Source organism: Nerophis lumbriciformis, linkage group LG14 (genome assembly GCF_033978685.3).
Source record: "Nerophis lumbriciformis linkage group LG14, RoL_Nlum_v2.1, whole genome shotgun sequence".
Taxonomy (NCBI): Eukaryota; Metazoa; Chordata; class Actinopteri; order Syngnathiformes; family Syngnathidae; genus Nerophis; species Nerophis lumbriciformis.
The window spans coordinates 39320236-39346323 of NC_084561.2; the positions used below are offsets into that span (position 1 = coordinate 39320236).

Consider the following 26088-nt stretch of genomic DNA (forward strand, 5'->3'; position numbering starts at 1 on the left):
TTAATAATTTCACACATAAATCGCTCCGGAGTATAAATCGCACCCCCATCCAAACTATGAAAAAAAATGCAATTTATAATCCGAAAAATACGGTATTTATGCTTACATGTGGAAATAATAATAATAATAAATAAAAAAATAAAAATAATAATAAAAGGTAAATAAAGCATAAAATAGTCTCAAATAAATTAATTAAATAAAAAAAACAGTATATAAAATACATACATCAGCAAATAACAAAAATATATATTAAGAAAAAGGATCTTTAATATGTGCAGCAATTTACCTCATTTTTCCCACTCACATCAACTCATTTTATATTTTTCTACAATAAACTACCATATTTTTCGGAGTATAAGTCGCTCCAGTGTATAAGTCGCAATAAAGAAGGAAAAAAACATATATAAGTCTTATTTTGGGGGGAAATTGATTTGATAAAAGCCAACACCAAGAATAGACATTTGAAAGGCAATTTAAAATAAATAAAGACTAGTAAACAACAGGCTGAATAAGTGTACGTTATATGAGGCATAAATAACCAACTGAGAAGGTGCCTGGTATGTTAACGTAACATATTATGGTAAGAGTCATTCAAATAACTATAACATATAGAACATGCTATACGTATACCAAACAATCTGTCACTCCTAATCGCTAAATCCCATGAAATCTTATACGTCTAGTCTCTTACGTGAATGAGCTAAATAATATTATTTGATATTTTACACTAATGTGTTAATAATTTCACACATAAGTCGCTCCTGAGTATAAGTCACAATCCCGGACAAACTGTGAAAAAAACTGCAACTTATAGTCCGAAAAATACGGACAGCCAAGGTGACAAAGGGCAGCCAAGGCTGCCCTTTGTCACCGATTCTGTTCATAACTTTTATGGACAGAATTTCTAGGCGCAGTCAAGGCGTTGAGGGGATCCGGTTTGGTGGCTGCAGGATTAGGTCTCTGCTTTTTGCGGATGATGTGGTCCTGATGGCTTCATCTGGCCAGGATCTTCAGCTCTCGCTGGATCGGTTCGCAGCCGAGTGTGAAGCGACTGGGATGAGAATCAGCACCTCCAAGTCTGAGTCCATGGTTCTCGCCCGGAAAAGGGTGGAGTGCCATCTCCGGGTTGGGGAGGAGACCCTGCCCCAAGTGGAGGAGTTCAAGTACCTAGGAGTCTTGTTCACGAGTGGGGGAAGAGTGGATCGTGAGATCGACAGGCGGATCGGTGCGGCATCTTCAGTAATGCGGATGCTGTATCGATCCGTTGTGGTGAAGAAGGAGCTGAGCCGGAAGGCAAAGCTCTCAATTTACCGGTCGATCTACGTTCCCATCCTCACCTATGGTCATGAGCTTTGGGTTATGACCGAAAGGACAAGATCACGGGTACAAGCGGCCGAAATGAGTTTCCTCCGGCGGGTGGCGGGGCTCTCTCTTAGAGATAGGGTGAGAAGCTCTGTCATCCGGGGGGAGCTCAAAGTAAAGCCGCTGCTCCTCCACATCGAGAGGAGCCAGATGAGGTGGTTCGGGCATCTGGTCAGGATGCCACCCGAACGCCTCCCTAGGGAGGTGTTTAGGGCACGTCCAACCGGTAGGAGGCCACGGGGAAGACCCAGGACACGTTGGGAAGACTATGTCTCCCGGTTGGCCTGGGAACGCCTCGGGATCTCCCGGGAGGAGCTGGACGAAGTGGCTGGGGAGAGGGAAGTCTGGGCTTCCCTGCTTAGGCTGCTGCCCCCGCGACCCGACCTCGGATAAGCGCGGCACACAAGATGTCCACACAGACACGCAGAGGAGTTTTGGACCCCTGCGCAAACTCACAAGACCAGGAAACCCCGTAATAACTGCCGCTAGCATTAAGCTAATCCACACATCATTTAACATATAAAAGTCCGGTTTTTACAACAATTTAACAAACAGAAAGTTTGAGAATTTTAACCCGCATGCTTAACAGCACGTCACAAGACAGTGTGCATTCTTATAAAATACTCTAAGAGCGACAACCAAAAAAGTGTATTAAAAGAATAAAGGGAGAGAGACATAAACATGACTTACCAGCTCCAAGCGTCAGTGCTCACTGAAGCTGGATACACACAGGTGCGACGCCAAATCACCCCCCAGGGAAACAAAAAGGTATGTAACGAAAAATAATGGAGTGGAACCTATTTACAATAAGAGACACTTTTGGGGAAGTTCACAACAGAAAATGATGTGAATTCATGACCTAAAATAAAATAAAATTTAGAGTGGCTACAAGTACATTCAGAATGTAAACATTTTTGGCAAGAAGATACTGCATACTAGTGTTGTCCCGATACCAATATTTTGGTACCGGTACCAAAATTATTTCGATACTTTTCTAAAAAAAAAATGGCATGATTGGCTTTATTTTAACAAAAAATCTCAGGGTACATTAAACATATGTTTCTTATTGCAAGTGTGTCCTTAAATAAAACAGTGAAAACACAAGACAACTTGTCTTTTATTAGTAAGTAAACAAACAAAGGCTCCTAATTTAGCTGCTGACATATGCAGTAACATATTGTGTCATTTATCTACCTATTATTTTGTCAACATTATTAAGGACAAGTGGTAAAAAAAAACTACTTGTTCATTTACTGTTAATATCTGCTTACTTTTTCTTTTAGCATGTTCTATCTACACTTCTGTTAAAATGTAATAATCACTTATTCTTCTCTTGTTTGGATACTTTACATTAGTTTTGGATGATACCACAAATCAATCCGATACCAAGTAGTTACAGGATCATACATTGGTCATATTCAAAGTCCTCGTGTGTCCAGGGACGTATTTCCTGAGTTTATAAACATAATATACATTTTTTTAAAAAGAAGATGTGATGCCAAAAAAGACCGATGTAATCATAGTAGTATCGACTAAATACGCTCCTGTACTTGGTATCATTACAGTGGATGTCAGGTGTAGATCCACCAATAGTGAAGCATGTTTAGCTATTCCTCGTCCTGCAGGGATGATACTTGTAAGAAACTTACTTTATTTGTCACCATGGAGGCGAGCATAGGCGCCGATCCCGTGGGTGCTTCGGGGCCCGAGCACCCACTGACAATGACTTTCAGTCTTTAATGTATTTTTTGAAAATTAGTCTTCTTTTGTGGCAAATTTTGCCCGATTTATATCATATAAAATTCACAAATCAAATAGTCTATAATTAACAAAGTCTAACCAAGATTACATTATGTACGATAATGAACTAATGACACATACATCTTGACTTTGAACACACGTGCGAATGAATTTTATACTTAGTCAACAGCCATACATGTCACACTAAGAGTGGCAGTATGAACAATGCCAACACTGTCATAAACATGTGTCATATAGTGAAACCACACCAAACAACGACGACAAACACATTTTGGAAGAATATTTGCACCGCAACACAACATAAACACTACAGAACAAATTCCCAGAATCCCCTGCAGCACCAACTCTTCCGGACGCTACAATATAAACAAACGCCATTGAAGGATCTACACCTAATATCCACTGTAATGATACCAAGTACAAAAGCGTATCTAGTCCATACTTCTATGATTATATCGATATTTTTTAACATCACAAAATCTTCTTTAGTTTTTTTTAAATGTATATTATGTTTATAAACTCAGTAAAATAATTTTTCTTTGAATATGACCAATGTATGATCCTGTAACTACAAACCCCGTTTCCATATGAGTTGGGAAATTGTGTTAAATGTAAATATAAACGGAATACAATGATTTGCAAATCATTTTCAACCCATATTCAGTTGAATATGCTACAAAGACAACATATTTGATGTTCAAACTGATAAACATTTTTTTTTTTGCAAATAATCATTAACTTTAGAATTTGATGTCAGCAACACGTGACAAAGAAGTTGGGAAAGGTGGCAATAAATACTGATAAAGTTGAGGAATGCTCATCAAACACTTATTTGGAACATCCCACAGGTGAACAAGCAAATTGGGAACAGGTGGGTGCCATGATTGGGTATAAAAGTAGATTCCATGAAATGCTCAGCCATTCACAAACAAGGATGGGGTGAGGGTCACCACTTTGTCAACAAATGCGTGAGCAAATTGTTGAACAGTTTAAGAAAAACCTTTCTCAACCAGCTATTGCAAGGAATTTAGGGATTTCACCATCTACGGTCCTTAATATCATCAAAGGGTTCAGAGAATCTGGAGAAATCACTGCATGTAAGCAGCTAAGCCCGTGACCTTCCATCCCTCAGGCTGTACTGCATCAACAAGCGACATCAGTGTGTAAAGGATATCACCACATGGGCTCAGGAACACTTCAGAAACTCACTGTCAGTAACTACAGTTGGTTGCTACATCTGTAAGTGCAAGTTAAAACTCTCCTATGCAAGGTGAAAACCGTTTATCAACAACACCCAGAAATGCCGTGGGCTTCGCTGGGCCTGAGCTCATCTAAGATGGACTGATACAAAGTGGAAAAGTGTTCTGTGGTCTGACGAGTCCACATTTCAAATTGTTTTTGGAAACTGTGGACGTCGTGTCCTCCGGACCAAAGAGGAAAAGAACCATCCGGATTGTTATAGGCGCAAAGTTGAAAAGCCAGCATCTGTGATTGTATGGGGGTGTATTAGTGCCCAAGACATGGGTAACTTACACATCTGTGAAGGCACCATTAATGCTGAAAGGTACATACAGGTTTTGGAGCAACATATGTTGCCATCCAAGCAACGTTACCATGGACGCCCCTGCTTATTTCAGCAAGACAATGCCAAGCCACGTGTTACATCAACGTGGCTTCATAGTAAAAGAGTGTGGGTACTAGACTGGCCTGCCTGTAGTCCAGACCTGTCTCCAATTGAAAACGTGTGGCGCATTATGAAGCCTAAAATACCACAACGGAGACCCCCGGACTGTTGAACAACTTAAGCTGTACATCAAGAAAGAATGGGAAAGAATTCCACCTGAGAAGCTTCAAAAATGTGTCTCCTCAGTTCCCAAACGTTTACTGAGTGTTGTTAAAAGGAAAGGTCATGTAACACAGTGGTGAACATGCCCTTTCCTAACTACTTTGGCACGTGTTGCAGCCATGAAATTCTAAGTTAATTATTATTTGCAAAAAAAAATTAAGTCTATGAGTTTGAACATCAAATATCTTGTCTTTGTAGTGCATTCAATTGAATATGGGTTGAAAAGGTTTTGCAAATCATTGTATTCCGTTTATGTTTACATCTAACACAATTTCCCAACTCATATGGAAACAGGGTTTGTACTTGGTGTCGGATTGATACACAAATGTGTGGTATCAAACAACGGAAGAATAAGTGATTATTACATTTTAACAGAAGTGTAGATAGAACATGTTGAAAGAGAAAGTAATCAGATATTAACAGTAAATGAACAAGTAGATTAATAATTCATTTTCTACCGCTTGTCCTTAATAATGTTGACAAAATAAAATAATGATAAATGACACAATATGTTACTGCTTACATCAGCAGACTAAATTAGGAGCCTTTGTTTGTTTACTTACTACTAAAAGACAAGTTGTCTAGTATGTTCACTATTTCATTTAAGGACTTACCTGCAATAATAAACATATGTTTAATGTAACCTAAGATTTTTTTTGTTAAAATAAAGCCAATAATGCAATTTTTTGTGGTCCTTTTTTTTTAGAAAAGTACCGAAGAGTATTGAAATAATTTTAGTACCGGTCCGGTACCATTATATTGGTATCGTTACAACACTAGTCTGTGTGTGTGTGTGCTAAGTCAGGAGAGCACATCCTGACCATAAAAGGAGATGTTTGTGTGTAAGTGTCTGGAAAACAACTGCTTTAAGTCATATGTTGGCGTTGAGCTAGACAGGTAGTCTCTTCTCAAGGATATGTTTATGACTTTTGCATTCCGAAGTCCCAATTAGGGCCTCTTTTCCTACGAGAAGTGATCCAATCCACCAGCGAATATCCAACTAAGGTGCCTTACCTTATTATGTGCTCAAACTGAAATACCAACGTTTTACTTAAAATATCATCAAAACTCACCTGACTGGATGAAGTCCTTGGGCTCAAATACTAGTGTGGCCTCAGTAGCCCTGCTGTAGTGTGTAGCATGCTGGGAATTATCCGTGCATGGGATGGAAGAATGCACTGCACATGTGATGGAGGAATGCACAGTGCAGGGTTGAAATTCTGCTGAATTTGCATTAAATCAGGTTGTTTTAGCTAAAAATCATGCTAAATCTAGCATGTTGCATTCAATGTTTATTCCCATTAATTCTCATGGAATGTTTCCAACTTTGAATATTCCCGGAATTTTGCAACCCTACTTGCTAGCGCCATTTATTGAACGGGGGGGGGGGGGGGGGCGTCAACCTGCGGTCCACATGTGTCTCTTATGTTTGACTGCCATCTACTGGTCACAATTATCATCACGCCATGTACCAAATACAATTGCTTGGAGGTCGGTAAGCACAACCAGAAATATTCCGTACATTAGGCGCCGTCGATTTTTGAGAAAATTAAAGAATTTTAAGTACACCTTGTGTTTGGAAAAATATGGTGTTTAGTTATGGGTAGATTCTCATTAAACTTTTCAGAAATGTCTAAATGGGAGAAAGAAAGAACAACTGACTTTGATTTTGGGGCTGATCTGGATCATTTTTACTATGGTTCATGACTACATGGTAACAGTTGAAACCTAATCACCCTAATCACAAGTTTTCAGTGGGGTCTTACCTGTTTGCTTAGGTCAGGGGTCGGCAACCCGCGGCTCTAGAGCCGCATGCGGCTCTTTAGCGCCGCCCTTGTGGCTCTCTGGAGCTTTTTCAGAAATGTATGAAAAATGGAAAAAGATGAGGGGAAAACATACTTGCCAACCCTCCCGGATTTTCCGGGAGACTCCCGAAATTCAGCGCCTCTCCCGAAAACCTCCCGGGACAAATTTTCTCCCGAAAATCTCCCGAAATTCAGGCGAATTCAGACCTGAGTCCGCTAACCCACAATATAACCAGCATACCTGCCCAATCACGTTATAACTGTAGAATGATGGAGGGCGAGTTCTTGGTGTCTTATGTGAGTTTATTGTTAGGCAGTTTCATTAATGTCCTCCCAGTGCGGCAACAACACACAACAACAGCAGTCACGTTTTTGTATACTGTAAAGCAGTTCGTCTGCCGTAAACAGCAATGTTGTGACACTCTTAAACAGGACAATACTGCCATCTAGTGCATTTGATGAAAGCACTTTTGTGCGTGCCACACATCAATGCATCATCAGAGTGTTCAGCATGGTTAGAAAAATAGTGACAGAGAATAGAACCAGGACGGACAATTCAACCCTTAACTCAACAATGACTAGATGAGTGTTATGTGTGTGTATATGTGTAAATAAATGAACACTGAAATTAAAGTATTTATTTTTAATATATATATATATATATATATATATATATATATATATATATATATAATAAAATAAATATATATATATATATATATATATATATGTATATATATATATATATATATATATATATATATATATATATATATATATACGTATATATATATATATATATCCATCCATCCATCCATTTTCTACCGCTTATTCCCTTTGGGGTCGCGGGGGGCGCTGGAGCCTAACTCAGCTACAATCGGGCGGAAGGCGGGGTACACCCTGGACAAGTCGCCACCTCATCGCAGGGCCAACACAGATAGACAGACAACATTCACACTCACATTCACACACTAGGGCCAATTTAGTGTTGCCAATCAACTTATCCCCAGGTGCATGTCTTTGGAAGTGGGAGGAAGCCGGAGTACCCGGAGGGAACCCACGCAGTCACCGGGAGGACATGCAAACTCCACACAGAAAGATCCCGAGCCCGGGATTGAACCCAAGACTACTCAGGACCTTCGTATTGTGAGGCAGATGCACTAACCCCTCTGCCACCGTGAATATATATATATATATATATATATATATATATATATATATATATATATATATATATATAGCTAGAATTCACTGAACGTCAAGTATTTGTTATATATATATATATATATATATATATATATATATATATATATATATATATATATATATATATATATATATGAAATACTTGACTTGGTGAATTCTAGCTGTAAATATACTCCTCCCCTTTTAGCCACGCCCCCAAACACGCCCCCAACCACACCCCCATCCCACCCCGATTACGCCCACCCCCACCCCCTCCAGAAATCGGAGGTCTCAAGGTTGGCAAGTATGGGGGAAAACAATCTATTTTTTGTTTTAATATGGTTTCTGTAGGAGGACAAACATGACACAAACCTCCCTAATTGTTATAAAGCACACTGTTTATAATAAACATGCTTCACTGATTCGAGTATTTGGCGAGCGCCGTTTTGTCCTACTAATTTTGGCGGTCCTTGAACTCACCGTAGTTTGTTTACAAGTATAACTTTCTAGGACGTGTTTTATGCCACTTCTTTTTCTGTCTCATTTTGTCCACCAAACTTTTAAGGTTGTGCATGAAAGGTGAGTTTTTGTTGATGTTATTGACTTGTTGGAGTGCTAATCAGACATATTTGGTCACTGCAGGACTGCAAGCTAATCGATGCTAACATGCTATTTAGGCTAGCTATATGTACATATTGCGTCATAATGCCTCATTTGTAGCTATATTTGAGGTCATTTAGTTTCCTTTAAGTCCTCTTAATTCAATTTATATCTCATGACACACTATCTGTATGTAATATGGCTATTTTTGGTCCAATATGGCTCTTTCAACATTTTGGGTTGCCGACCCCTGGCTTAGGTAAATCCATGTGGTAACCGTTTTTTTGTTGTTGTTGCTCTATTCATTCTTGTGTCTTTCTCCATTAATACACAGAGATCAAATGCCCAGTACCGGTGATTGAAAATGGCTTTGTGTTTGTAAATCCCAACGAGTACAAGGAGCACGATGTACTGTTTTATCAGTGTAATCCAAAATACACTCAGGCTGAAGGGAGACCTTCACAATGCACAAAGGTCGGGTTGAGAGCCGAGTGGAGTCCCGCACCCTCATGTGATGGTAAGTTAAAGTTTAATTCCTGCTCATTGTATCACGACGACAACTACAAGGTGTATGTATTCCTCGTACTGTAGTAGACCTGGACAATTATGGCCAAAGTAATACAAAACCCAAAACCAGTGAAGTTGGCACGTTGTGTAAATGGTAAATAAAAACAAAATACAATGCTATATTCAATTGAATAGACTGCAAAGACAAGATATTTAACATTCGAACTGGAGAACTTTGTTATTTTTTGCTAATATTAGCTCATTTTGGAATGTGATGCCTGCAATATGTTTCAAAAGAGCTGGCACAGGTGGCAAAAAAGACAGAGGAAGTTGAGGAATGCTCATCAAACACTTATTTGGGACATCCCACAGGTGAACAGGCTAATCGGGAACAGGTGGGTGCCATGATTGGGTATAAAAGCAGCTTCCATGAAATGCCCAGGCATTCACCAACAAGGATGGGGCGAGGGTCACCCCTTTGTGAACAAATTGTTTAAGAACAACATTTCTCAGCCAGCTATTGCAAGGAATTTAGCGATTTCACCATCTACGGTCCGTAATATCATCAAAAGGTTCAGAGAATCTGGAGAAATCACTGCACGTAAGCGATGATATTACGGACCTTCGATCCCTCAGGCGGTACTGCATCAAAAAGCGACATCAGTGTGTAAAGGATATCACCACATGGACTCAGGAACACTTTAGAAAACCACTGTCAGTAACGACAGTTGGTCGCTACATCATTAAGTGCAAGTTAAAACTCTACTATGCAAAGCGAAAGCCATTTGTCAACAACACCCAGAGCTCATGGATGGACTGATGCAAAGTGGAAAAGTGTTCTGTGGTCTGACGAGTCCAAATTTCAAATTGTGGACGTCGTGTCCTCCGGACCAAAGAGTTCAAAAGCCAGTATCTGTGATGGTATAGTATAGGGGTGTATTAGTGCCCAAGACATGGGTAACTTACACATCTGTGAAGGCACCATTAATGCTGAAAGGTACATACAGGTTTTGGAGCAACATATGTTGCCATCCAAGCAATGTCATCATGTAGGGATGTCCGATAATGGCTTTTTGCCGATATCCGATATTCCAATATTGTCCAACTCTTTAATTACCGATACCGATATCAACCGATATATACAGTCGTAGAATTAACACATTATTATGCCTAATTTGGGCAACCAGGTATGGTGAAGATAAGGTACTTTTAAAAAAAATTAATAAAATAAAATAAGATGAATAAATAAATAAAAAATTCTTGAATAAAAAAGAAAGTAAAACAATACAAAAACAGTTACATGGAAACTAGTAATTAATGAAAATGAGTCAAATTAAGTGTTAAAGGTTAGTACTATTAGTGGACCAGCAGCACGCACAATCATGTGTGCTTACGGACTGTATCCCTTGCAGACTGTATTGATATATATTGATATATAATGTAGGAACCAGAATATTAATAACAGAAAGAAACAACCCTTTTGTGTGAATGAGGGTAAATGGGAGAGGGAGGTTTTTTGGGTTGGTGCACTAATTGTAAGTGTATCTTGTGTTTTTTATGTTGATTTAATAAAAATAAATAAATTAAAAAAAAAAACGATACCGATAATAATAAAAAAACGATACCGATAATTTCCGATATTACATTTTAACGCACTTATCGGACATCTCTATTATCACGGACGCCCCTGCTTATTTCAGCAAGACAATGCCAAGCCACGTGTTACAACAGTGTGGCTTAATAGTAAAAGAGTGCGGGTACTAGACTGGCCTGCCTGTAGTCCAGACCTGTCTCCCGTTGAAAATGTGTGAAGTCTAAAATACCACAACGAAGACCCCGGACTGTTGAACAACTTAAGCTGTACATCAAGCAAGAATGGGAAAGAATTCCACCTGAAAAGCTTCAAAAATGGGTCTCCTCAGTTCCCAAATGTTTACTGAGTGTTGTTAAAAGGAAAGGCCATGTAACACAGTGGTAAAAATGCCCCTGTGCCATATTTTTTGCAATGTGTTGCTGCCATTAAATTCTAAGTTAATGAATATTTGCAAAATATATACCTGGATATATATTTCTCAGTTCAAACATTAAATATTTTGTCTTAGCATTTAAAAAGCCGACAATCATCCTCTTTTAAAAATCATGATTGGAATTGGCATTCTATTAATTGTGCTGGCCTATATTGTAGTCTGTGTTGTTTCAGACAAATGAGTGTAGTAACGACTTCATCTTCTTTTTTTTGCAGTTGTAAAATGCAAAGTGACACTGCCAAGCATTGAAGGAACCAGCTATGAATCTGATTCCAAAAATGTATTTACACCTGGCGACAAAATAAAAGTCACATGCGGACAAAACTACTGGATTTTGAACTCTCGGCAGACCTCAGCAGTATCGACCTGCCAAGACAACGGAAAATGGACCATCAGACCTGTATGCCAGGGTATGCAACTTGGTTCAAATATAATCTGCCATGGCATGTCATAGCAACATTTCCTTCAAAAGCTAGTAACAATGATGCTGGCCTGGACCTTGATCACTAAATATACTTTATGTGTTCTTCTGTTGTAGAAGTTACGTGCGGAAACCGCCGAGACCCATCTTTATCGTACTGGAACGTATACTGGGGAGAGATATTAAAGTTGTCCACTTCTGTTGAATATCGATGTAAATCAGGATACAAACACACAAATGGTGCCACGAGACTAACGTGCACCAGAGATGGATGGACACCAAATCCACCTTGTCAAGGTAATGTAAGTTTGCATGTAAACATATAGAAAATTGCCTCGTCCTTTGTAGCGAGCAATCAATCAAAGTGGGCGACCGGTGCAATAGACGTCAAGTGGATCTAGCATAATATTGTGAGAGTCCAGTCCATAGTGGATCTAACATAATAGTGAGAGTCCAGTCCATAGTTGATCTAACATAATAGTGTGAGAGTCCAGTCCATAGTGGATCTAACATAATCGTGAGAGTCCAGTCCATAGTGGATCTAGCATAATAGTGTGAGAGTCCAATCTATAGTGGATCTAACATAATAGTGAGAGTCAAGTCCATAGTGGATCTAACATGGTAGTGTGAGAGTCCAGTCCATAGTGGATCTAACATGATAGTGTGAGAGTCCAGTCCATAGTGGATCTAACATAATAGTGTGAGTCCAGTCCATAGTGGATCTAACATAATATTCTGAGTCCAGTCCATAGTGGATCTAACATAATAGTGAGAGTCCAGTCCATAGTGGATCTAACATAATAGTGTGAGAGTCCAGTCCATAGTGGATCTAACATAATATTGTAAGAGTCCAGTCCATAGTGGATCTAGCATAATAGTGTGAGAGTCCAATCTATAGTGGATCTAACATAATAGTGAGAGTCAAGTCCATAGTGGATCTAACATGGTAGTGTGAGATTCCAGTCCATAGTGGATCTAACATAATAGTGTGAGAGTCCAGCCCATAGTAGATCTAACATAATAGTGTGAGAGTCCAGTCCATAGTGGATCTAACATAATAGTGAGAGTCCAGTCCATAGTGGATCTAACATAATAGTGAGAGTCCAGTTCATAGTGGATCTAACATAATATTGTGAGAGTCCAGTCCATAGTGGATCAAACATAATAGTGTGAGAGTCCAGTCCATAGTGGATCTAACATAATAGTGTGAGAGTCCAGTCCATAGTGAGGCTAACATAATAGTGTGAGTCCAGTCCATAGTGGATCTAACATAATATTCTGAGTCCAGTCCATAGTGGATCTAACATAATAGTGAGAGTCCAGTCCATAGTGGATCTAACATAATAGTGTGAGAGTCCAGTCCATAGTGGATCTAACATAATATTGTAAGAGTCCAGTCCATAGTGGATCTAGCATAATAGTGTGAGAGTCCAATCTATAGTGGATCTAACATAATAGTGAGAGTCAAGTCCATAGTGGATCTAACATGGTAGTGTGAGATTCCAGTCCATAGTGGATCTAACATAATAGTGTGAGAGTCCAGCCCATAGTAGATCTAACATAATAGTGTGAGAGTCCAGTCCATAGTGGATCTAACATAATAGTGAGAGTCCAGTCCATAGTGGATCTAACATAATAGTGAGAGTCCAGTTCATAGTGGATCTAACATAATATTGTGAGAGTCCAGTCCATAGTGGATCAAACATAATAGTGTGAGAGTCCAGTCCATAGTGGATCTAACATAATAGTGTGAGAGTCCAGTCCATAGTGAGGCTAACATAATAGTGTGAGTCCAGTCCATAGTGGATCTAACATAATATTCTGAGTCCAGTCAATAGTGGATCGAACATAATAGTGAGAGTCCAGTCCATAGTGGATCTAACATAATAGTGTGAGAGTCCAGTCCATAGTGGATCTAACATAATATTGTAAGAGTCCAGTCCATAGTGGATCTAACATAATATTGTGAGAGTCCAGTCCATAGTGGATCTTACATAATAGTGTGAGAGTTCAGTCCATAGTGGATCTAGCATAATAGTTTGAGAGTCCAGTCCATAGTGGATCTAACATAATAGTGTGAGAGTCCAGCCCATAGTGGATCTAACATAATAGTGTGAGAGTCCAGTCCATAGTGGATCTAACATAATAGTGAGAGTCCAGTCCATAGTGGATCTAACATTATAGTGAGAGTCCAGTCCATAGTGGATCTAACATAATAGTGTGAGAGTCCAGTCCATAGTGGATCTAACATAATATTGTGAAAGTCCAGTCCATAGTGGGTATAACATAATAGTGAGAGTCCAGTCTATAGTGGATTTAACATGATAGTGTGAGAGTCCAGTCCATAGTGGATCTAGCACAATAGTGTGAGAGTCCAGTCCATAGTGGATCTAACATAATAGTGTGAGAGTCCAGTCCATAGTGGATCTAACATAATATTGTGAGAGTCCAGTCCATAGTGGAGCTAACATAATAGTGTGAGTCCAGTCCATAGTGGATCTAACATAATAGTGTGAGAGTCCAGTCCATACTGGATCCAACATAATAGTGTGAGAGTCCAGTCCATTGTGGATCTAACATAATTTTTCCCAGTCAGACCACCTTCAAACTCAGGCTTTACCAGATTTGATTTAAAAACACACTAGGGTTGTACAATATACCGGTATTAGTATAGTACCGCGATACTAATGAATTATATTCGGTGCTATACCGCCTCTGAAAAGTACCTGTACTGCTCTCCACAACCCCCGCCCCCCGTCGTCGTCACAGACGAGCATGTTCGGCAGCGCAAAATCACGGAGTACTTATAAGCAGACACAGTGTGTAGACAGAAAAGGGAGAGCGGACGCATTTTTGGCATAAAAACTAACGATAAAGGTGAAACAACCACCGGAAGAGGTGCTTTAAGACATGGCTAGCTAGCTAGCAGCTAAAGTCCAGCCGCAGTCTGCAGTGTTTTAGCTACTTCTAAATCACTAATCCTCGTCTCCATGGCGACAAATAAAGTAAGTTTCTTACAAGTTTCATCCCTGCAGGACGAGGAATAGCTAAACATGCTTCAAAATGTAAACAAACGCCATTGGTGGATCTACACCCGACATCCCCTGTAATGATACCAAGTACAAAAGTGTATCTAGTCAATACTACTATGATTATGTCCATATTTATTGGCATCACAAAATCTTCTTTTGTTTTTTTTAAATGTATATTATGTTTATAAACTCAGGAAATATGTCCCTGGACACATGAGGACTTTGAATATGACCAATGTATGATCCTGTAACGACTTGGTATCGGATTGATACCCAAATTTGTGGTATCATCCAAAATTAATGTAAAGTATCAAACAACAGAAGAATAAGGGTTTATTACATTTTAACAGAAGTTAAAAGAGAAAGTAAGCAGATATTAACAAGTAGATTAATAATTCATTTTCTACCGCTTGTCCTTTATAATGTTGACAAAATAATAGGTAGATAAATGACACAATATGTTACTGCATAAGTCAGCAGCTAAATTAGGAGCCTTTGTTTGTTTATTTACTACTAAAAGACAAGTTGTATGTTCACTATTTTATTTAAGGACAAACTTGCAATAATAAACATATGTTTAATGTACCCTAAGATTTTTTTGTTAAAATAAAGCCATTAATGCAATTTTTTGCGGTCCCCTTTATTTAGAAAAGTAACAAAAAGTATTGAAATAATTTTGCTACCGATACCGGTACCACAATATTGGTATCGGGACAACACTATTACGCATTTAACAAACTTTTGAAAAAAAGACGAACTGTGGTACATCCAACATTAACAACATTAGACAACATTAACTTCAAATTTTGGTTTTAAGTTAATTAACAACCTGCATACGTTTTTTTTTCCCCAAATAATGTTATCATGTGCTGCTTTGGGTTATTTAGATTAACACAGATGGTTTGTTTTTTTGTATAAAATCCCTATTTGAACAATTTCCACAGGCTTGGGGATGGCAACTAAACCCGAAGTCATGTGCAACCCAGCAATACCGGTAATAATATATTCTGTGCAATACCTAATTGCCTTTTTTTTTTCCAGAAATATTATGTGACAGTAAGAACATCCAGAATGCAATCAATTTGGATAGCGGCCAGCATATATACAGAGAAAATGGTCGAGCCGATTTTGTCTGCAAGAGTTCTCGAGGAAGGTTTACTCTCTATTGTGAAGCACATGGTTGGAGTGGTTATATACCTTGTGCAGGTAAGAGACAACCTTTGTACTTTTGTGGGAAAAAAAAAGAAAAAGTATTAGGTAAACAACAAAAATCATAGTGGTGTTTCAAAGATATCTAACCAGACAAAGCTCAACACCTCAAAAGTTACCGTCAGGTTCAAACAGTGATGGCATCTATTAAACAGACGAGAAGCAAGGAATCATGCAGAGACAGAGTTAAATTTTGCTCAATTGAGGAGAGACGTGTTTTGGGCTGTACTCTAGTTACAGATCCAAACTACGTTCTAAAAGTCCAGCCCACGTGCTTCCTCTTTTTATTTGGGAGGTCCCTGGTTACATCACTGAAGCTGTCGGTAAGAGAAGGGAGTAATCTCGATAACTCCAGTTAGACACAATATATGATTATACGAAAAATGCAAATGTGCTGACAGTCGTGATATCGCCTTGTCTCTGCTCTGTCTGCGTCACGGTACTCGATGTTCGGCCTTGGCAGTCAGCAGGCCGATTCTGGAAACAAACACCTGATACGCGACTGGCTTGCAATCTTTTGGATTGCCAGCTTTGCACAGACAAAAAAAAATAAATTTCAGCACAACTGATAATAGCTATAGACTCTTAAGCATAAGAGTTGTGTGATAATATATGCATAATTATTCTAGGAGTTACGATAGTCTGTAAAAAGTTCAAGTTAGGTTAGTTAGGTAGATAAGTGGGTAGGTCTTTATTGTCATTGCAAAAGTACAACAAAATTTTGTTTTCAGCACAAACCCGTTCAAGATCAGACAAGGCTCCTAAGGGGGCCCAGTCTGGAGTGGGAAAAAACCTCAATAGCAAAGCACATATACATATAACAACATACATCTCCAGACTTGCAACAGAGGCTAGGGAGATGATGTGGTCCTGATGGCTTCATCTGGCCAGGATCTTCAGCTCTCACTGCATCGGTTCGCAGCCGAGTGTGAAGCGACTGGGATGAGAATCAGCACCTCCAAGTCCGAATCCATGGTTCTAGCCCAGGAAAGGGTGGAGTGCCATCTCCAGGTTGGGGAGGAGATCTTGTCCCAAGTGGAGGAGTTCAGGTACCTAGGAGTCTTGTTAACGAGTGGGGGAAGAGTGGATCGTGAGATTGACAGGCGGATCGGTGCGGCGTCTTCAGTAATGCGGACGCTGTATCGATCCGTTGTGGTGAAGAAGGAACTGTGCCGGAAGGCAAAGCTCTCAATTTACCGGTCGATCTACGTTCCCATCCTCACCTATGGTCATGAGCTTTGGGTTCTGACCGAAAGGACAAGATCACGGGTACAAGCGGCCGAAATTAGTTTCCTCCGCCGGGTGGTGGGTCTCTCCCTTAGAGATAGGGTGAGAAGCTCTGTCATGCGGGAGGAACTCAAAGTAAAGCCGCTGCGCCTCCACATCGAGAGGAGCCAGATGAGGTGGTTCAGGCATCTGGTCAGGATGCCACCCGAACGCCTCCCTAGGGAGGTGTTTGGAGCACGTCCGACCGGCAGGAGGCCAAGGGGAAGACCCAGGACACGTTGGGAAGACTATCTCTCCCGGCTGGCCTGGGAACGCCTCGGGATTCCCCGGGAGGAGCTGGACAAAGTGGCTGGGGAGAAGGAAGTCTGGGCTTCTCTGCTTAGGCTGCTGCCCCCGCGACCCGACCTCGGATAAGCGGAAGAAAATGGATGAATGGATGGATGGATGATTCAATGAATATCATCCACTTCTTCCTCTTCCATCTTTGGAACTTCACAACCTGTCACCGCATTTTGTTTGAATACTTTAATGGAATCATGTCAACCGCATATTGTCTTGTCAATCAACTTTATTGTTTAGTTTCTGCTAAGTACCGTTGGCCCACTTCTTGTTTCAGAACAACAATGCCAACGACCCAACCTCAGCAATGCAGAAATCGTGCACAATGAGAAGCTCTTTTATGACCAGGGTTCACAAGTCCAATATGCATGTAAGAACGACTTTGACCGCCAGTTCACGGTTACCTGTGAATTTAGTGTGTGGACTGGGATTCAGGACTGTTCAGGTGAGACCAGATAACCATGCTGATGTAGATTAGAATAGGTTTTCAATTGGATGTGATGTTGTACTACAGCTTGCCTGGAACAGGATGTGATCCACGGCTTTGCTGTTGGCCGCCCATCAAAAGAAAAACTCTACTATACGTGCAATGAAGGTTACAAACTTCCCACTAAAGGATGGTGGGGTGAGGCAACTTGCATTGATGGACTGTGGTTTGGACTGGAGCAATGTGTGGGTAAGGACGTAGTACATTAACTGCCTTTAAAAACAATGTAGTTGACACGGTCACACAAATGTTAATTAAAGTTAATTTACTTTTACTGGAGCATGTAAACGTTATATTCCGCCTCTTACACTCCAGGTGAGACACAACTCTCCACCATTGCAGCTCCCATTAGTTAAATAATTTAGTAGATCTCTGACAGTATGTGTGTAAACAGGGGCCTAGCACCGAATTCTGGAACCCCATCCAAAAGACTAGTGAAGGGCCCACCGTCGAAGCCCAAACTCAACACCACCACCATACACAATCACACACTTGGTATGCACTGAAAAAAAGTAATTATTGCATGGAATTGGTTGAGACCAGCTTTTTTAAAACACATTAAAAAAAAAAAACTCAATTTGTGTTTTGACGTTTTAAAGATGGAATTAACATATCTTTTTAATTATTACCAAATTATATTAAAAAAAAGTATTTTTTTACAAAATAAAACCCAACAAATTCAATATAAAGTGGCCAGAATATGAATTTGAATGAATTTATATGATTCTATATACATACACACACACACACACATATATATATATATATATATATATATATATATATATATATATATATATATATATATATATATATATATATATATATATATATATATGTGTGTCTTAATAAGGTTATCCAAAAAATAGTGCTCGATACCGTAGTAGAGCGCAATATATGTATGTGTGGGAAAAAAAATCACAAGACTATTTCATCTCTACAGGCCTGTTTCATGAGGGGGGGTTCCCTCAATCATCAGGAGATTTTAATGGGAGCATTCACATACCATGGTTTGTATAGGGCACAGAGTGGGTGGGTACAGGCTGGCGTAGGGGCGTGGTACCAAAAAGCCCTTGATGAAAGCGGATACAATTTCACCCTCACCTATGAACCCACGCCAGGAAACCAGCCAAAAAAGAACAGAAAACGAAACGACATCATCTGGTACAACCCCCCATACAGCAAAAACATCTCAACTAACATTGGACACAAATTCCTCAATCTGATTGACAAACACTTTCCCAAAGACAACACCCTAGGAAAAGTATTCAACAAGAACAACATTAAATTGAGCTACAGCTGTATGAACAATATACGACAAATTATCTCAAACCACAACAAAACAATTGCAAATGAGCCGTCGGCCCCCGGACAGAGTGACTCCAAAACCAACAAAGGCTGCAACTGTCGAAAAAAACCTGATTGCCCTCTCAACGGGGGGTGCTTACAAACATCAGTTGTCTACCAATCTAAGGTAACACGCAAGGACATTAACACATCCGACACATATGTAGGATTAACTGAGGGAGAGTTCAAAACCAGATGGAACAATCACAAGGCTTCTTTCAGGAACCAAAACCTGCGGAATACCACAGAACTCAGCAAACACATTTGGGACCTCAAAGACAATAATGTTGAATATTCAATAACATGGCAAATTCTTGCATCCAGCACACCTTACAATAGTGGTAATAAAAGATGCAACCTATGCTTGAAAGAGAAACTGTTTATTATTTACCGTCCAGACCTTTTCATCCCTCAACAAGCGCAGCGAAATTGTAACAGCATGCCGCCACAGACGGAAACACTTCCTAGGTAACACATGAGCCAATCACCACGCCCCTACGCCAGCCTGTACCCACCCACTCTGTGCCCTATATAAACCATGGTATGTGAATGCTCCCATTAAAATCTCCTGATGATTGAGGGAACCCCCCCTCATGAAACAGGCCTGGAGAGATGAAATAGTCTTGTGATTTTTTTTCCCACACATACATATATATATATATATATATATATATATATATATATATATATATATATATATATATATATATATATATATATATATATATATATATATATACATATACATATATATATATATGTGTGTATACATAAATATATATATATATATATATATATATATATATATATATATATATATATATATATATATATATATATATATATATATATATACATATACATATATATATATATGTGTGTATACATAAATATATATATATATATATATATATATATATATATATATATATATATATATATATATATATATATATATATATATATATATACTGTATATATATCATTCCATTTTTTTAAAGTCAAAAACCTTAAAAAAAAAGCTGGTTTCAATCAAATCCATGCAATTAGTTGAAAGAGCGCAGTAGTAGGGTGGCTATATATTAGAGATGCGCGGATAGGCAATTATTTCATCCGCAACCGCATGACAAAAGTCGTCAACCATCCGCATCCACCCGAATTAACATTTAATCAACACCGCACCCGCCCTCACCCGCCCGTTGTTATATATCTAATATAGACGATGCAAGGCATTAGTGAGGTTATAAAGCCTTTGCCTGTTAAAGAAAGGAGACTGATCCAATGCAGCAATCATCTGGAAGCGCGTGGAGGTGCGATGTCCCTCGCACCTGCGGCGGCTCCACCCGGGCTCGCGCCCGAGGCTTCAGCGCGCACCGCGACACCGGCGACGGCCGGGTATGGGCCCGACGCTCCAGCGCCATCCATTTTCAGGGCTAGTTGATTCGGCAGGTGGGTTGTTACACACTCCTTAGCGGGTTCCGACTTCCATGGCCACCGTCCTGCTGTCTATATCAACAACACCTTTTCTGGGGTATGATGAGCGTCGGCATCGGGCGCTTTAACCCGGCGTTCGGTTCATCCCGCAGCGCCAGTTCTGCTTGCCCCACCCCTTTCGTGAGCGCACTGCGCGCGGAGTGACCCCTGTTATGCGCCCCCGGCAACGGTGGTGGCGGGCAGGTAAGCTGCGCGGGCGGAGCGCGCGGAGTGACCCCTGTTACGAGCCCCCGGCCACGGGGGTGGCGGGCAGGTAAGCTGCTTACCTGCTGCGCGTGACGCCGGCCGCGGCGAAGGCGGACGAGGCGGGGTGTCGTGCGGTGGGCGCGGTGGTGACCCTGGACGTGCGTCGGGCCCTTCTCGCGGATCACCTCAGCTACGGCTCCCGGTGGGGCCCTCTCGGGGGAAGGGGCCTCGGTCCCGGACCCCGGCGAGGCGTCCCTTCTCCGCTCCGTAAAAGTGTCCATCTCTTTTTTTTTTTCTTCTTCTGTTGTGGCATATGCTGCAGGTGCCTGCTCGTTTTTCGTATGTGGGTAACAACATTTAACTATGTATATATATTTCCCAATTGGTTTAACTGCCACCCGCCTGAATCTACAGGTAAAAGCCAGTAAATTAGAATATTTTGAAAAACTTGATTTATTTCAGTAATTGCATTCAAAAGGTGTAACTTGTACATTATATTTATTCATTGCACACAGACTGATGCATTCAAATGTTTATTTCATTTAATTTTGATGATTTGAAGTGGCAACAAATGAAAATCCAATATTCCGTGTGTCACAAAATTAGAATATTACTTAAGGCTAATACAAAAAAGGGATTTTTAGAAATGTTGGCCAACTGAAAAGTATGAAAATGAAAAATATGAGCATGTACAATACTCAATACTTGGTTGGAGCTCCTTTTGCCTCAATTACTGCGTTAATGTGGCGTGGCATGGAGTCGATGAGTTTCTGGCACTGCTCAGGTGTTATGAGAGCCCAGGTTGCTCTGATAGTGGCCTTCAACTCTTCTGCGTTTTTGGGTCTGGCATTCTGCATCTTCCTTTTCACAATACCCCACAGATTTTCTATGGGGCTAAGGTCAGGGGAGTTGGCGGGCCAATTTAGAACAGAAATACCATGGTCCGTAAACCAGGCACGGGTAGATTTTGCGCTGTGTGCAGGCGCCAAGTCCTGTTGGAACTTGAAATCTCCATCTCCATAGAGCAGGTCAGCAGCAGGAAGCATGAAGTGCTCTAAAACTTGCTGGTAGACGGCTGCGTTGACCCTGGATCTCAGGAAACAGAGTGGACCGACACCAGCAGATGACATGGCACCCCAAACCATCACTGATGGTGGAAACTTTACACTAGACTTCAGGCAACGTGGATCCTGTGCCTCTCCTGTCTTCCTCCAGACTCTGGGACCTCGATTTCCAAAGGAAATGCAAAATTTGCATGGTTGGGTGATGGTTTGGGGTGCCATGTCATCTGCTGGTGTCGGTCCACTTTGTTTCCTGAGATCCAGGGTCAACGCAGCCGTCTACCAGCAGAATGCCAGACCCAAAAACGCAGAAGAGTTGAAGGCCACTATCAGAGCAACCTGGGCTCTCATAACACCTGAGCAGTGCCAGAAACTCATCGACTCCATGCCACGCCGCATTAACGCAGTAGTTGAGGCAAAAGGAGCTCCAACCAAGTATTGAGTATTGTACATGCTCATATTTTTCATTTTCATACTTTTCAGTTGGCCAACATTTCTAAAAATCCCTTTTTTGTATTAGCCTTAAGTAATATTCTAATTTTGTGACACACGGAATTTTGGATTTTCATTTGTTGCCACTTCAAATCATCAAAATTAAATGAAATAAACATTTGAATGCATCAGTCTGTGTGCAATGAATAAATATAATGTACAAGTTACACCTTTTGAATGCAATTACTGAAATAAATCAAGTTTTTCAAAATATTCTAATTTACTGGCTTTTACCTGTATGTATATATATATATATATATATATATATATATATATATATATATATATATATATATATATATATATATATATATATATATATATATATATATATATGATTCCATTTTTTTAAAGTCAAAAACTTAAAGAAAAAGATGGTTTCAATCAAATCCACGTAATAATTATTTTTTTCAGCGCATGTAACATACCAAGGGTGTGTATGGGGCGGCGACCTTGAATAAATCTGTAAAGTATTCCTTTACTTCAGAGTGTAAAGTAGAGATTTGCCGATTTGAGTACAAACGTACATAGGATTATCATCATTGGATCTTTCTAATCATAATGACACATCATTGTTATCATGAATAAATTATGATTGGCGCATCTCCTGAGATTTAGGTCTCCCCATGTGTTTAAAATTTAGTGACGCCTCTGTTTGTAACTTTAATCGAGGGTCCTTGACTGCACCACAGTTATGGGCAGCAAGACGCAAAAGTGAAACTTGTACATAACTTTCTCCTATGCTGCCACAGATAAATTGATTATATTTTTACCTTTCTTTTATCACCTCATCCTTGGTCCAAAATGTTGGTGTTGTATGTGCATGCTTAAAGGTGAGCTTTGATGTTAGGTGAATTGTGCAAAGTTAGATTTGCTGCTATCCAGGTGGAACAAACTATTGGAATTTTTTGATAGAGGGTATAGGTAGTCTTGGACATTCCTAACTTGATTCAAACAACGTTATTATTTAACTTTTACTGCTACAGTATATTAATTTTATAAGAATATGTGTGACATGTTTTTTTGTATATTAAGTATTTAAATGACAAAAACAAATACGGTATATCAACTTTACAGAAGTCCAGGGGCATCTCTGGTTATTATAGTTCCATTTTTTATTTTATTTATTTATTTATTTTTTTTATTCATGTAAACAATCACTGGTAGCAGTTATAAGAAGATGTAGAACAGAATTATTTACATTACACAAATATTACTTTATTGGTGGGAATTATTCTGAAATATTAGGTATCATTTTTATTTATTTTTTTCATTGGAAACATTCCTTACACATGTTTTGTCAGTGATCATCGATTTTTGGAATTTCCCCTCACCTGTACCACACGAGCATTTTAACAATACAGGCTCTGATTTATTATATATATATATATATATATATATATATATATATATATATATATATATATATATATATATATATATATATATATATATATATATAATAACAAACAATATTATTAATGAACAATGGCATGGAGTGTGACAAAATCCAAGAAAGTGTATGGTGTGTGTGAGATTAGCTGTTGAGTATTACCGGTAGTGTTGAACGAGAGGCAAGTCCAAAAGGGGCTGGGCATGCTCGTATGGCCGTGAGCAGGCAGGAAGTCAGGGCAAATAGCAAGGTGTCAGACGTCCGTGTCCAAGCGGGAGGTCGAGATCCAAGAGGCAGTCCGGGAAACAGGGGGTAACAAGGAATGACGAGACACACAGCACGTCAACGTGGGAAATGAGGTCTGCAGTTGGAAGGAGCGACAAAGGAGGAGACGAGACAATCAAATAACACAAGGAAGAAACACAGAGAGTAAGAGTGCGCATAGAACATGACGTGATCACTTACGGAACAAGAACAGATGACTACGTTCTGGCCCGGAAGGCAGGTCTGCACCAGCTTAAGAAAGCCAGGAAGATCATCACCGACAGGTGCGCAGATTGCAGATTGACTGCAGGTGCCAGCTGCAGGGGCGCTCTTGGAGGCGCAATCAACAGAGCGCACAGACGAGTGCGCGTTGCCATGCGCCCGGGCCGTGACGGTTGTATTTGCATGTGCATAAAAAAACGACTCACAAACAAATGGCTTGGAACTTCAAATCGGTTCTAAACATTCACTTGACAGAGCTGTTCAGAAGACTCGATTCATTTGCGAATGTCTAATCTCTAACCCCCATCCATCCATCCATCCATCTTCAACCGCTGATCCAGAAATCGGGTCGCGGGGACAACAGCTTCATCAGAGACCCCCAGACTTCCCTCTCCAGAGCAACATTAGCAACTTCCTCCTGGGGAATCCCGAAGCGTTCCCAGGCCAGAGAGGAGATGTACTCCCCCCATATGGTCCTTGGCCTGCCGCGGGGTCTCCTCCCAGTGGGACGTGCAACGAGGACCTCCCTAGGGAGACGCTCACGAGGCATCCGCACGAGATGCCCGAACCACCTAAGCTGCCTTTTTTCCAAGCGAAGGTATATTGGCTCTAATCCGAGTCTCTCTCGGGTGTCTGAACTTCTCACCCTATCTCTAAGGGAGATGGCAGCCACCCTTCTGAGGAAACTAATTTCAGCCGCTTGTATCCGCAATCTTATTCTTTCGGTCATGACCCACACTTCATGACCGTAGGTGAGAGTAGGAATGTAGACCGAGAGCTTTGCCTTCTGGCGCAGCTCCCTCGTCGTCGGCGATCACTCGAAACGAGTATGATTGTCCTCCTGTTGGTGGGATTGCCTTCAGGAGAACGCCTGTGCGTGAAATCTTTTAAAGTGTGGAGACAGCCACCACACTGTCCTTGGCAAAGAGAAGGCCAGGGTCCAATGACATGGAGACCAAGACAATTGGAGGCCCATCTTTGCTGCAGCCTTCTTCCGCCTTTGTGACCGTTGTGGAGCTTCTATGCAAGCATCATCCACCCACTCCGCCGTTGAGGTCTTTTTCGACGAGGGGAACGCGCAGACTCCAACGTCACTTCTTCGCTGTGGGTAGCTGTATCCGGTGGCAAGGGAAACCCAGGACGGCCGGCACCTCCTCACAGCTGCAGGAGGCTGCTGGAGCTCCGGTCTGTCGGAGGACCGCCTATGGTGCACCTACCAGCACTTGCTTTTCTCTCAGGGTGTGCTCCCCTAGCCTTTTGTCTTCCCAGACTAACCCACAAGGCAGCGGGGCAGTGGTTGGGTGATGCCAGGGCGTGTCCATCAGAGACCCCCAGACTTCCCTCTCCAGAGCAACATTAGCAAATTCCTCCTGGGGAATCCCGAAGCGTTCCCAGGCCAGAGAGGAGATGTACTCCCCCCATATGGTCCTTGGCCTGCCGCGGGGTCTCCTCCCAGTGGGACGTGCAACGAGGACCTCCCTAGGGAGACGCTCACGAGGCATCCGCACGAGATGCCCGGACCACCTAAGCTAGCTCTTTTCCAAGCGAAGGTACATTGGCTCTACTCCGAGTCTCTCTCGGGTGACTGAACTTCTCACCCTATCTCTAAGGGTGATGGCAGCCACCCTTCTGAGGAAACTAATTTCGGCCGCTTGTATCCGCAATCTTATTCTTTCGGTCATGACCCACACTTCATGACCGTAGGTGAGAGTAGGAATGTAGACCGAGAGCTTTGCCTTCTGGCTCAGCTCCCTCGTCGTCGGCGATCACTCGAAACGAGTATGATTGGCCTCCTGTTGGTGGGATTGCCTTCAGGAGAAC

The 26088-nt window shown here is 40.8% G+C and overlaps 1 protein-coding gene across 2 annotated transcripts in view; it reads left to right on the forward strand.

The window, feature by feature from the left end:
- LOC133616373 (complement factor H-like) overlaps window positions 1-26088 on the forward strand; it is a 92509-nt gene that overhangs the window by 16784 nt on the left and 49637 nt on the right. For both annotated transcript variants that reach the window (XM_072914708.1, XM_072914709.1), the window contains exons 7-12: window positions 8894-9076; window positions 11309-11503; window positions 11632-11811; window positions 15588-15752; window positions 17599-17766; window positions 17836-17997. In XM_072914708.1, coding sequence (XP_072770809.1) covers window positions 8894-9076; window positions 11309-11503; window positions 11632-11811; window positions 15588-15752; window positions 17599-17766; window positions 17836-17997 — 1053 coding nt within the window. The remainder of the gene's footprint in view (window positions 1-8893; window positions 9077-11308; window positions 11504-11631; window positions 11812-15587; window positions 15753-17598; window positions 17767-17835; window positions 17998-26088) is intronic.